This window comes from Hyperolius riggenbachi, chromosome 3, assembly GCF_040937935.1.
Source record: "Hyperolius riggenbachi isolate aHypRig1 chromosome 3, aHypRig1.pri, whole genome shotgun sequence".
In the NCBI taxonomy this organism is placed as follows: Eukaryota; Metazoa; Chordata; class Amphibia; order Anura; family Hyperoliidae; genus Hyperolius; species Hyperolius riggenbachi.
The window spans coordinates 209,228,240-209,241,038 of NC_090648.1; the positions used below are offsets into that span (position 1 = coordinate 209,228,240).

General features: G+C 44.5%; 1 protein-coding gene across 1 annotated transcript in view; it reads right to left on the reverse strand.

Annotated features, from left to right (window-relative positions):
* The window catches only part of LOC137563312 (long-chain fatty acid transport protein 2-like), a 59,182-nt gene extending 49,767 nt beyond the window's left edge, over nt 1-9,415 (reverse strand). Inside the window, exon 1 of the mRNA XM_068275606.1 lies at nt 8,892-9,415. Within this exon, the coding sequence (XP_068131707.1) occupies nt 8,892-9,399 (508 nt within the window). The 5' untranslated portion in view covers nt 9,400-9,415. The remainder of the gene's footprint in view (nt 1-8,891) is intronic.
* Nucleotides 9,416-12,799: the final 3,384 nt, after the last annotated feature.

Sequence of the window (12,799 nt, forward strand, 5' to 3'; positions counted from 1 at the left end):
TCTTTGGACTTCATGGGGTTGTTGCTCCCAAGATTCTCTTAGACAACCTCTGAGACCGTCACAGAGCAGCTGTACTTGTACTGACATTAGATTACACACAGGTGCACTCTATTTAGTCATTAGCACTCATCAGGCAATGTCTATGGGCCACTGACTGCACTCAGACCAAAGGGGGCTGAATAATTACGCACACCCCACTTTGCAGTTATTTATTTGTAAAAAATGATTGGAATCATGTATGATTTTCGTTCCACTTCTCACATGTACACCACTTTGTCTTGGTCTTTCATGGGGAATTCCAATAAAATTGATTCATGTTTGTGGCAGTAATGTGACAAAATGTGGAAAACTTCGAGGGGGCCGAATACTTTTGCAAACCATTGTATGATAACCACAGAGCTTAGTGTGGTTTGCCTTTTTAAAACAGAAGGAATTTGCAAAAATTCCTCTTTAAGTGAACATCTGTGGTTACCCACAATGCACCGCTACTGAATATGCAAACTATCTCTTTATCTAGACTGAGTAAGGAATGAGTACTCCTTATACTGAGAAGCCTGTGTGGTGGTATCTCTTCTATTAGATAATAATGCTTTTGGAGGTCCCACATGTGGCTGCTCAGTAATGGAGGGAGTAACATAATGCCCCTGAACCCCCATACTAGTTATGGGGGCTCAGGGGCAGAGGGATGTGTGGCTGCTCCGTTATGGAGAGGGTAACATGGTTTGATGGCTTTACTGGTTGTGGGGGGCCAGGGGCAGAGTAACGTGGGGCTGTGAGGGGGGGGGGGGGAGGGGAGGCAGAGCAGAATGACATGTGGCTGCTCAGTAATGGAGGGAGTAACATGATGTGGTGGCTGTACTAGTTATGGGGTGCTCAGAGACAGAGTGACGTTGTGTGGCTGCTCCGTTATGGAGACTATGGTAAAGTCAGGCATGTGGTCCAGAGATCCATTGTGCAAGCATAGAGTTGGCAGTGGCTAGAGAGCAGCTCTCACTATCCAGTTCCTCCCTCTGCTGCTCTCAGATTAACTCTTTGTGGCCAACACTGCAGCTCAGCAGATTCTTATCTTTATAAGGTTATGTGTACTGAGCTGACAGGGAAAGACTGTCCTGACTGCTCCCTTCCAGCAAACATGCTTCTTCTGTGAGGTAGTAATAGTAGTTGCAGTAGCAGCAGCAGTGGTAGTAGTAGTAGTAAAAGTACTGTAGTAGCAGTAGTAGTATTTGGTTCACCTCATGTATCCTTTAATGTAAGGAGAGCAATTGCATGAGATAATCAAATAAGGAGAGATAAATCATGCGATAAACAGATAAGGAGATAAAACGTGTGAGTTAAGTCAAATAAGGAAAAATAAACCGTGAGTTAAAGGGGCACTATGGCAAAAAAATTTAACATTTAAAATATGTGCAAACATAAACAAATAAGAAGTAAGTTTTTTTCCAGAGTAAAATGAGCCATAAATTACTTTTCTCCTATGTTGCTGTCACTTACAGTAGGTGGTAGAAATCTGACAGAAGTGACGGGTTTTGGACTAGTCCATATCTTCATAGGGGATTCTCAGCAAGGCTTTTATTCTTTATAAAGATATTCCCTAAAAAATGATTTATACAATGATGCTGGCCAACTTCCTTGCTCGCTATACAGTTTTTTGACAGTTGGACAGAGCAACTGCCATTCATTAACCACTTGAGGACCGCCCCCAGCCGATGGGCGGCGGCAAAGTCCGGGCCCAAATGACCGCAATACGCCCATCGGCGGGGGCGGCTGCGGGAGTGGCTATGCGGCGATCGCGTCATTCGTGACGCGATCAGCCGCCGGGGACTGGCTCCGCCCACCGCTCGTAGTAACCCGCCGGCCGTTCGGAAGCGCCGGCGGGTTACTAGCACCCGGATCGCCGCTGCACATATGTATAATAGGCTTTGTAATGTATACAAAGCCTATTATACTGGCTGCCTCCTGCCCTGGTGGTCCCAGTGTCCGAGGGACCACCAGGGCAGGCTGCAGCCACCCTAGTCTGCACCCAAGCACACTGATTCCCCCCCCCCTGCCCCCTGATCGCCCACAGCACCCCTCAGACCCCCCCCCCCTGCCCACCCCCCAGACCACTGTTTGCACCCAGTCACCCCCCTAATCACCCATCAATCACTCCCTGTCACTATCTGTCAACGCTATTTTTTTTTTATCCCCCCCCCCTGCCCACTGCCCCCTCCTGATCACCCCCCACCCCTCAGATTCTCCCCAGACCCCCCCCCCAGACCCCCCCCCCCCGTGTACTATATGCATCTATCCCCCCTGATCACCTGTCAATCACCTGTCAATCACCCGTCAATCACCCGTCAATCACCCCCTGTCACTGCCACCCATCAATCAGCCCCTAACCTGCCCCTTGCGGGCAATCTGATCACCCCCCCCACACCAATAGATCGCCCGCAGATCCGACATCAGATCACCTCCCAAATCCATTGTTTACATCTATTCTCTCCTCTAAACACCCACTAATTACCCATCAATCACCCATCAATCACCCCCTATCACCACCTGTCATTGTTACCCATCAGATTAGACCCTAATCTACCCCTTGCGGGCACCCAAACACCCGCCCACACGCTCAGATTGCCCTCAGACCCCCCCTTATCAATTCGCCAGTGCAATATTTACATCTGTTATTCCCTGTAACAACCCACTGATCACCTGTCAATCACCTATCAATCACCCCCTGTCACTGCCACCCATCAATCACCCCCTGTCACTGCCACCCATCAATCAGCCCCTAACCTGCCCCTTGCGGGCAATCTGATCACCCACCCACACCAATAGATCGCCCGCAGATCCGACATCAGATCACCTCCCAAGTGCAGTGTATACATCTCTTCTCTCCTCTAAACACCCACTAATTACCCATCAATCACCCCCTATCACCACCTGTCACTGTTACCCATCAGATTAGACCCTAATCTGCCCCTTGCGGGCACCCAATCACCCGCCCACACGCTCAGATTGCCCTCAGACCCCCCCCCCCCCCCCTTATCAATTCGCCAGTGCAATATTTACATCTGTTATTCCCTGTAATAACCCACTGATCACCTGTCAATCACCTATCAATCACCCCCTGTCACTGCCACCCATCAATCACCCCCTGTCACTGCCACCCATCAATCAGCCCCTAACCTGCCCCTTGCGGGCAATCTGATCACCCACCCACACCAATAGATCGCCCGCAGATCCGACATCAGATCACCTCCCAAGTGCAGTGTTTACCTCTCTTCTCTCCTCTAAACACCCACTAATTACCCATCAATCACCCCCTATCACCACCTGTCACTGTTACCCATCAGATTAGACCCTAATCTGCCCCTTGCGGGCACCCAATCACCCGCCCACACGCTCAGATTGCCCTCAGACCCCCCTTATCTATTCGCCAGTGCAATATTTACATCTGTTATTCCCTGTAACAACCCACTTATCACCTGTCAATCACCTATCAATCACCCCCTGTCACTGCCACCCATCAATCACCCCCTGTCACTGCCACCCATCAATCACCCCCTGTCACTGCCACCCATCAATCAGCCCCTAACCTGCCCCTTGCGGGCAATCTGATCACCCACCCACACCAATAGATCGCCCGCAGATCCGACATCAGATCACCTCCCAAGTGCAGTGTTTACATCTCTTCTCTCCTCTAAACACCCACTAATTACCCATCAATCACCCCCTATCACCACCTGTCACGGTTACCCATCAGATTAGACCCTAATCTGCCCCTTGCGGGCACTCAATCACCCGCCCACACCTCAGAACGTCCTCAGACCCCAGCCCTGATCACCTCGCTACTGCATTGCTTGCATCTATTTCCCCCCTCTAATCACACCTTGAGACACCCATCAATCACCTCCTGTCACCCCCTAGCACACCTACCCATCAGATCAGGCCCTAATTTGCCCTGTGTGGGCTCCTGATCACTCGGCCAAACCCTCAGATCCCCCTCAGACCCCCTTCCGATCACCTCCCCAGTGCATTGATTGCATCTATTTTCCCCTCTAACCGCCCCCTGAGACACCCATCAATCACCTCCTGTCACCCCCCTAGCACTCCTATCCATCAGATCAGGCCCAAAACATCCTGTCATCTAAGAGGCCACCCTGCTTATGACCGGTTCCACAAAATTTGCCCCCTCATAGACCACCTGTCATCAAAATTTGCAGATGCTTATACCCCTGAACAGTCATTTTGAGAAATTTGGTTTCCAGACTACTCACAGTTTTGGGCCCGTAAAATGCCAGGGCAGTATAGGAACCCCACAAGTGACCCGATTTTAGAAAGAAGACACCCCAAGGTATTCTGTTAGGTGTATGATGAGTTCATAGAAGATTTTATTTTTTGTCAAAAGTTAGCGGAAATTGGATTTTTATTGTTTTTTTCACAAAGTGTCATTTTTCACTAACTTGTGACAAAAAATAAAATCTTCTATGAACTCACCATACCCCTAACGGAATACCTTGGGGTGTCTTCTTTCTAAAATGGGGTCACTTGTGGGGTTCCTATACTGCCCTGGCATTTTAGGGGCCCTAAACCGTGAGGAGTAGTCTAGAAAACAAATGCCTCAAAATGACCTGTGAATAGGACGTTGGGCCCCTTAGCGCACCTAGGCTGCAAAAAAGTGTCACACATGTGGTATCGCCATACTCAGGAGAAGTAGTATAATGTGTTTTGTGGTGTATTTTTACACATACCCATGCTGGGTGGGAGAAATCTCTCTGTAAATGGACAATTGTGTGTAAAAAAAATCAAAAATGTGTCATTTACAGAGATATTTCTCCCACCCAGCATGGTTATATGTAAAAATACACCACAAAACACATTATACTACTTCTTCTGAGTACGGCGATACCACATGTGTGACACTTTTTTGCAGCCTAACTGTGCTAAGGGGCCCAAAGTCCAATGAGTACCTTTAGGATTTCACAGGTCATTTTGAGACATTTGGGTTCAAGACTACTCCTCACGGTTTAGGGCCCCTAAAATGCCAGGGCAGTATAGGAACCCCACAAGTGACCCCATTTTAGAAAGAAGACACCCAAGGTATTCTGTTAGGTGTATGATGAGTTCATAGAAGATTTTTTTTTTTGTCACAAGTTAGCGGAAATTGATATGTATTGTTTTTTTTTTCACAAAGTGTCATTTTCCGCTAACTTGTGACAAAAAAAAAAATCTTCTATGAACTCACCATACTCCTAACAGAATACCTTGGGGTGTCTTCTTTCTAAAATGGGGTCACTTGTGGGGTTCCTATACTGCCCTGGCAGTTTAGGGGCCCTAAACCGTGAGCAGTAGTCTAGAATCCAAATGCCTCAAAATGACCTGTGAATAGGACGTTAGGCCCCTTAGCGCACCTAGGTTGCAAAAAAGTGTCACACATGTGGTATCGCCGTACTCAGAAGAAGTAGTATATTGTGTTTTGGGGTGTATTTTTACACATACCCATGCTGGGTGGGAGAAATCTCTCTGTAAATGGACAATTGTGTGTAAAAAAAATCAAACAATTGTCATTTACAGAGATATTTCTCCCACCCAGCATGGGTATGTGTAAAAATACACCCCAAAACACATTATACTACTTCTCCTGAGTACGGCGGTACCACATGTGTGGCACTTTTTTGCACCCTAAGTGCGCTAAGAGGCCCAAAGTCCAATGAGTACCTTTAGGATTTCACAGGTCATTTTGCGACATTTGGTTTCAAGACTACTCCTCACGGTTTAGGGCCCCTAAAATGCCAGGGCAGTATAGGAACCCCACAAATGACCCCATTTTAGAAAGAAGACACCCCAAGGTATTCCGTTAGGAGTATGGTGAGTTCATAGAAGATTTTATTTTTTGTCACAAGTTAGCGGAAAATGACACTTTGTGAAAAAAAACAATTAAAATCAATTTCCGCTAACTTGTGACAAAAAAAAAAAATCTTCTATGAACTCACCATCCTCCTAACGGAATACCTTGGGGTGTCTTCTTTCTAAAATGGGGTAATTTGTGGGGTTCCTATACTGTCCTGGCATTTTAGGGGCCCTAAACCGTGAGGAGTAGTCTTGAAACGAAATTTCTCAAAATGACCTGTGAAATCCTAAAGGTACTCATTGAACTTTGGGCCCCTTAGCGCAGTTAGGGTGCAAAAAAGTGCCACACATGTGGTATCGCCGTACTCAGGAGAAGTAGTATAATGTGTTTTGGGGTGTATTTTTACACATACCCATGCTGAGTGGGAGAAATATCTCTATAAATAGACAATTGTGTGTAAAAAAAATTAAACAATTGTCATTTACGGAGATATTTCTCCCACCCAGCATGGGTATGTGTAAAAATACACCCCAAAACACATTATACTACTTCTCCTGAGTACGGCAATACCACATGTGTGGCACTTTTTTGCAGCCTAACTGCGCTAAGGGGCCAAAAGTCCAATGAGCATCTTTAGGCTTTACAGGGGTGCTTACAATTAGGCACCCCCCAAAATGCCAGGACAGTGAACACACCCCACAAATGACCCCATTTTGGAAAGTAGACACTTCAAGGTATTCAGAGAGGAGCATAGTGAGTCTGTGGCAGATTTCATTCTTTTTTTCATTTTTTTTGTCGCAAGTTAGAAGAAATGGAAACTTTTTTTTTTTTCTTTTTTTTGTCAGAAAGTGTCATTTTCCGCTAACTTGTGACAAAAAATAAAATCTTCTATGAACTCACCATGCCTCTCACTGAATACTTTGGGATGTCTTCTTTCCAAAATGAGGTCATTTGGGGGGTATTTGTACTATCCTGGAATTTGCGCAGAAAAGTCAGAGATGCTTGAAAATGGGAAAATTCACTTTTGGCACCATAGTTTGTAAACGCTATAACTTTTACCCAATCCAATAAATATACACTGAATGGTTTTTTTTTTATCAAAGACATGTAGCAGAATAACTTTCGCGCTCAAATGTATAGGAAATTTTACTTTATTTGAAAAATGTCAGCACAGCAAGTTAAAAAAGTCATTTTTTTGCCAAAATTCATGTCTTTTTTGATGAATATAATAAAAACTAAAACTCGCAGCAGCAATCAAATAGCAGCAAAAGAAAGCTGTATTAGTGACAAGAAAAGGAGGTAAAATTCATTTAAGTGGTAGGTTGTATGACCGAGCAATAAACCGTGAAAGCTGCAGTGGTCTGAATGGAGAAAAAGGCTCTGGTCTTTAAGGGGCGAAAAGACTGTGGTCCTGAAGTGGTTAAGTGCAATTGAAAATAAATACATCCCTGAGAATCCCCGATGAAGAGAGGGACTAGTCCAAAACCTGTCGATTCTGTCAGATTTCTACTACCTACTGTAAGTGACCGTAACATAGAAGAAAAGTAATTTATGGCTCATTTTACTCTGGAAAAAAATGTACTTCTGATTTGTAAATGTATGAACAAATTTTAAATTTTACAATTTTTCACCTTAGTGCCCCTTTAAGTCAGTTAAGGAGAGATAAATCATGACTTAAAGGGAACACGAGGTGAGAGGGATATGGAAGCTGCCATATTTATTTCCTTGTAAACAATGCCAGTTGCATTGCAGCCCTGTTTATCCTCTGGTATAAGTGGTGTCTGAGTCAAAACCCTGGAAAAAGCATATGGATATGGCTGGAGTCAGCATACTTTATCTGCTGCATGCTTATTTAGGGTCTATGGCTAAAAGTATTAGACACACAGGATCACGAGGACTGCCAGGCAACTGGTATTAACCATTTATGCCTCCAGGACGTAGTATCTACGTCCAGGAGGCCACGTGCGCGTCCGCACGCTCCCGCGGCCGATCGCGCACGTGCACGCGCACTCCCGTCCGCAGGTTCGGTAGCCCAGGAATCAATGTATCGGGCTATGGTGCCCGATCACTGATTCCTCTCCCCCGCTGAAAAAGCGACAGCTTCTCTCGGAAGCTACGCTTTTTCTGAAGCTCTGTCCCTCTAAGCGTACATTTTACGCTTAGAGTGACGTCATGTAAACAAAATCGAGATTGCCATCTTGTGGCCAAAAAGTAAAACTACAAGTAAATGGAAAAAAACATTACAATACACAAATATTTCCCCAAATAAAACTATTTATATCCCACCCTCCCAAAAATACCCACATAAAATGTTTAATAAAAAAAAAAAAAAAAAAACATTACTATAAAAAAAAAAAAACACATAAATATTTACCTAAGGGTCTAAACTTTTTAAATATCTATGTAAAGATGAAATATTTCTCTCTATTTTTTTTTATAAGCTTGTAAATAGCGATGGATGCAAAACAGAAAAAATGCTCTTTTATTTCCAAATAAAATATTGTCGCGATACATTGTGATAGGGACATAATTTAAACGGTGAAATATGGGCAAATACAATACGTGGGTTTTAAGTATGGAGGCATGTTTTATTTTAAAACTATAATGGCCGAAAACTGACAAATAATGAATTTTTTCATTTTTTTCTTATTCTTACTGTTAAAATGCATTTACAGTAAGGTAGCTCTTAGCAAAATGTACCCCCCAAAGAAAGCCTAATTGGTGGCGGAAAAAACAAGATATAGATCAGTTCATTGCGATAAGTAGTGATAAAGTTATAGGCTAATGAATGGGAGGTGAACATTGCTCGGATGCATAAAGTGAAAACGAGTGAAGGCTGAACTGGTTAATATGGCAGCCTCCATATCCCTGGGAAGGCGAGTCTTTGTGAAATGTGTTACTGCTGATTTATGGTGTTTGCCCTGTTTTATAAATAGGTCCTAAATGGATATTCAACTTATGCTCTGATCATACAACTATTGTTTGTACATGAAGAAACAGAACTCTTTGAATTCATTAGTTTTTTTCATTCCCCATTTATCTTGCTATAATCTCTTACCTGGAGCAGCAATGAGCACTTTAGCCTTACTGCAGTTGAAGCAATGCAGAAAGGATTTTGCACGAATGTTGTAGTTCAGGCACGCCATTGGACATCCTATTTTGGCCAGTCCCAGCCAAAGCCACACATAAGCAGGTTCATTGCCCATAAATATAGCAACGCAGTCTCCTTTTGTCAGCTTTGCATGCTCCTTTATCGCCCATGCAGCCTGATTGCTTTTAAGGTCAATGTCCTTGTAGGTATACGACTCATCTTGATATAATATAAACTGGTGGTCTGGTCTTGTGGCAACCTGTTTCCGAAATATTTCCACCACACCAAAGTAAGGGCAGCGTTTTATTCCTCCTTCTATCTTCAACGTGTAACGCAATGCTCTGATAAAGAAACTGAAGTCCTGCCACAGGTAAGGCAGAAATATACGCTTCAGCATCCATAGCACAGGCACAGCAAGTAAAACTTTCTTTGCCAAAGAAATCCTTTGAGGCAGCAATACAGAGAGTACCTGCATACTGAACGGAGGCTCCCAAACAATGAAGCACAGGAAGGTGTGTTTGCTTCACATGAAGCCAGAAGAGAACGAATTGTACTATGAACTCTGAAAAGATCATATTTCATACCTTTTACCCTTTACCTTTCACCTACCACGGTAAAAGCAAGTTCAATGGAAACATAAAAAAATGAAGTGCTATGAATTGGAATACCTATTGAAGCACTGAAAGTACCAATTAGGCTGAGCAGGCGTCTATGTGGAAAACCATGAGTTTTCTGCCATGTGCGTTTCTGCATTTTTCTCTGCTTTTTCGATTTTGGTTCTGTGTTTTTGTATTAGTTTGCAATTGCGTTTTGTGTTTGTGGTTTTTCATGCATTTGCATTTTTTTAATATACTTCCTTTTTTTCAATGGAGAAAAATACAGTATCATATTTATTTTGTGAAATATGCATGCAAACTGCATAGGATTTTTTTCTCCTTAACCACTTGAGGACCCACCCTTTACCCCCCCTTAAGGACCAGCGCTGTTTGTTGTGATCTGTGCTGGGCGGGCTCTGCAGCCCCCAGAACAGATCAGAGGGCACGCAGAGCGATCAGATCGCCCCCCTTTTTTTCCCCCTATGGGGATGATGTGCTGGGGGGGTCTGATCGCTCCTGCCTGCTGGCTAGTTGCGGGGGGGGGGGCACCTAAAAGCCCCCCTCTGCGGCGACATTTACCCCCCTCCCTCTCCTACCTCTCCCTCCCGGTGATCCGGGCTGCACAGGACGCTATCCGTCCTGTGCAGCCAGTGACAGGACGTCCCCTGTCACATGGAGGCGATCCCCGGCCGCTGATTGGCCGGGGATCGCCGATCTGCCTTACGGCGCTGCTGCGCAGCAGCGCCGTACAATGTAAACAAAGCGGATTATTTCCGCTTGTGTTTACATTTAGCCTGCGAGCCGCCATCGGCGGCCCGCAGGCTATTCACGGAGCCCCCCGCCGTGATTTGACAGGAAGCAGCCGCTCGTGCGAGCGGCTGCTTCCTGATTAATCAGCTTGCAGCTGGCGACGCAGTACTGCGTCGCTGGTCCTGCAGCTGCCACTTTGCCGACGCACGGTATAAGCGTGCGGTCGGCAAGTGGTTAAGAAAGCATCATATGCAAATTGCATGGGATTCACACTCAGTATGCGAGAAGATACAACATGCTGCGCATTTTTTAAATGTTGCATTACAAAACACAGATAGCTGCACCCTTACCCATTTCCACAAAGAGTTAAAAAAGAAACAAAAACACAACCACGAAAAAAGTCCTTTAATACCACAAATACTCATCTTTAATTAATCTTTCCATGCAAATAGCCTCAGAAATGAATCCACACCAATATCTTCTCAACCTTGATCCCCGTCGAACTCGTGCACATGACACATTTCGCACATGTCCATCCCTGCTGCAGGCACTTGCTATACCAAAGTACAGCAAGCACTGGCAAAGCATCTTTAAATGTGCTGAACCGGGCTCACCATTGGTCCCTGAGCAGGGTTCCCATTGGTCTGTTAAAGGGAATCTTAAGTGAAAATAAACATATGATATATTGTATGTGTAGTACAGCTAAGAAATAGAACATTAGTAGCAAATATATGAGTCTCATATTGTTTCCAGTACAGAAAGAGTTAAGAAACTTCACTTGTTATCTATGCAAAAGAGCTTCTCTGAGCTCTCTGACTTATTTAGTCAGCTACAGTGCTGTTTTCTGAAGCATCACAATCACATCAAAGAAACAGTGAAAGACAACGTCAGATAAGATTTTACTGCAGGGAGGTTCAAAGGGTCATTAGCTCTGCTCTGTTTCATAGTTTAAAATGCACAGTGTAGTTTTTATACTCCAAATATTACAGAATGATGCAATATTCTATAAAAAAAAAGCTATATAACTGAAAAAAAATGAGACTCTTTTCTTTGCTATGAAAGTTCTATTAATTATCAGTACTACACATGCAATTCATTATATCACAAGTTTTTTTTTTCCGCTTCAGTGTCACTTTAACCATTTGTGCCGCTAGGACGTGAGCGTTGCGTCCGCTACAGCAGCAGGAATGCGCTAGTCATGTCCCTGCAGTTTCATGCGGGCAGATGCCTACGATTGTGCTGTTACCGGCAACAGGGGGGATTGGCTGCAGGGGAAAAAAATCCCTAAGCCAATCCACAGGGGCATAGCAATAGGGGGTGCAGAGGTAGCGACCGCATTGGGGCCCTTGGGTCAGAGGGGCCCCGAAGGGCTCTTCCTCAACTGCAGTATTAGCTCTCTTGGTCCTGTGCTCATAATAATCACTTCTATAGATAATTTGAATAGTAGCAATCATTAACAAACTGTTACCCATCCCCTTCTTGCACTTCTTGCAGGTTTTGGTGCGCCGTATCTATTGTTATGTATAAAGTGCATGGGGGCCCCATTGTAAAACTTGCAACAGGTAGCGAAAATAGCTACGCTAGACCTTTCCAGAGGAGCTGGAAAGATAATACAAGTGACTTGGATAGTATTGGCTAGACCTTCCAGAGGATCTGGTAAGGTACTAGCGTAGCTATTTTCGGCTACCTGTTTAAGTAGTTCCTTGCCAGCTCCTCTGGTAAGGACTAGTCAGTCTATTTCTGTATTTCTCCTAGTCTGGAAAAGGTCTGTGTGATTTTTTTGTCTGATTGCTACTGGTCTCTTGCCAGCTCCCCTGGCAGAGACCAGCAATACTATTTTAGATACTCTCACTGTTAGTACCTTTCCAGGCCCTCTGGAAAGGTTTGGGCAAAACTATACAGTCAGTGTACTGATAGTACCTTACCAGCTTCTATGATAAGGTCTCGCAAAACTATTAAAGTTACGGTTGCACCAAGCACTACTCACACACTCTCTTGGTTGCTATACCAGTATTATTGGTGATTCTGCAGATCACCACATGATCAGGTATAGTGTCTGCATTATTGGTGATTCTGCAGATCACCATATAATCAGACATCTGAGTTATAACACCCAACCGTTACAGAACAGCAGACATTTCCATAGGAGCTGAAAAGGTATAGCAGAGCTTGTGACTGTGTAGTTAACTAGACCTTACCAGTGGAGCTGGTAAGGTACTATTAGTCACTTTAAGGAAGAGTAGCGATACCGCACCAGAGGAGCTGGTGGGTATATAGCACACCTCACCAGTGGCGAGGGCCCACTGATGAGTAGAATGGTCAGACAGGCAAGGTTCGGCAACAGAGAGGTAAGTATCAGTACAGGAATCGTAAGGCAGAAGAGTAATCAGCAAACAGGCAGAGGTTCAGCAACTTAGGCAGATAGGCAGCAGTACAGAATCAGGAAGCAAATGCAAAGTCAGAGATTAGCCAGAGTCATACACAGGTAATCAATAACAATATATACAACAATCCTAGTCCTGTGTGAAA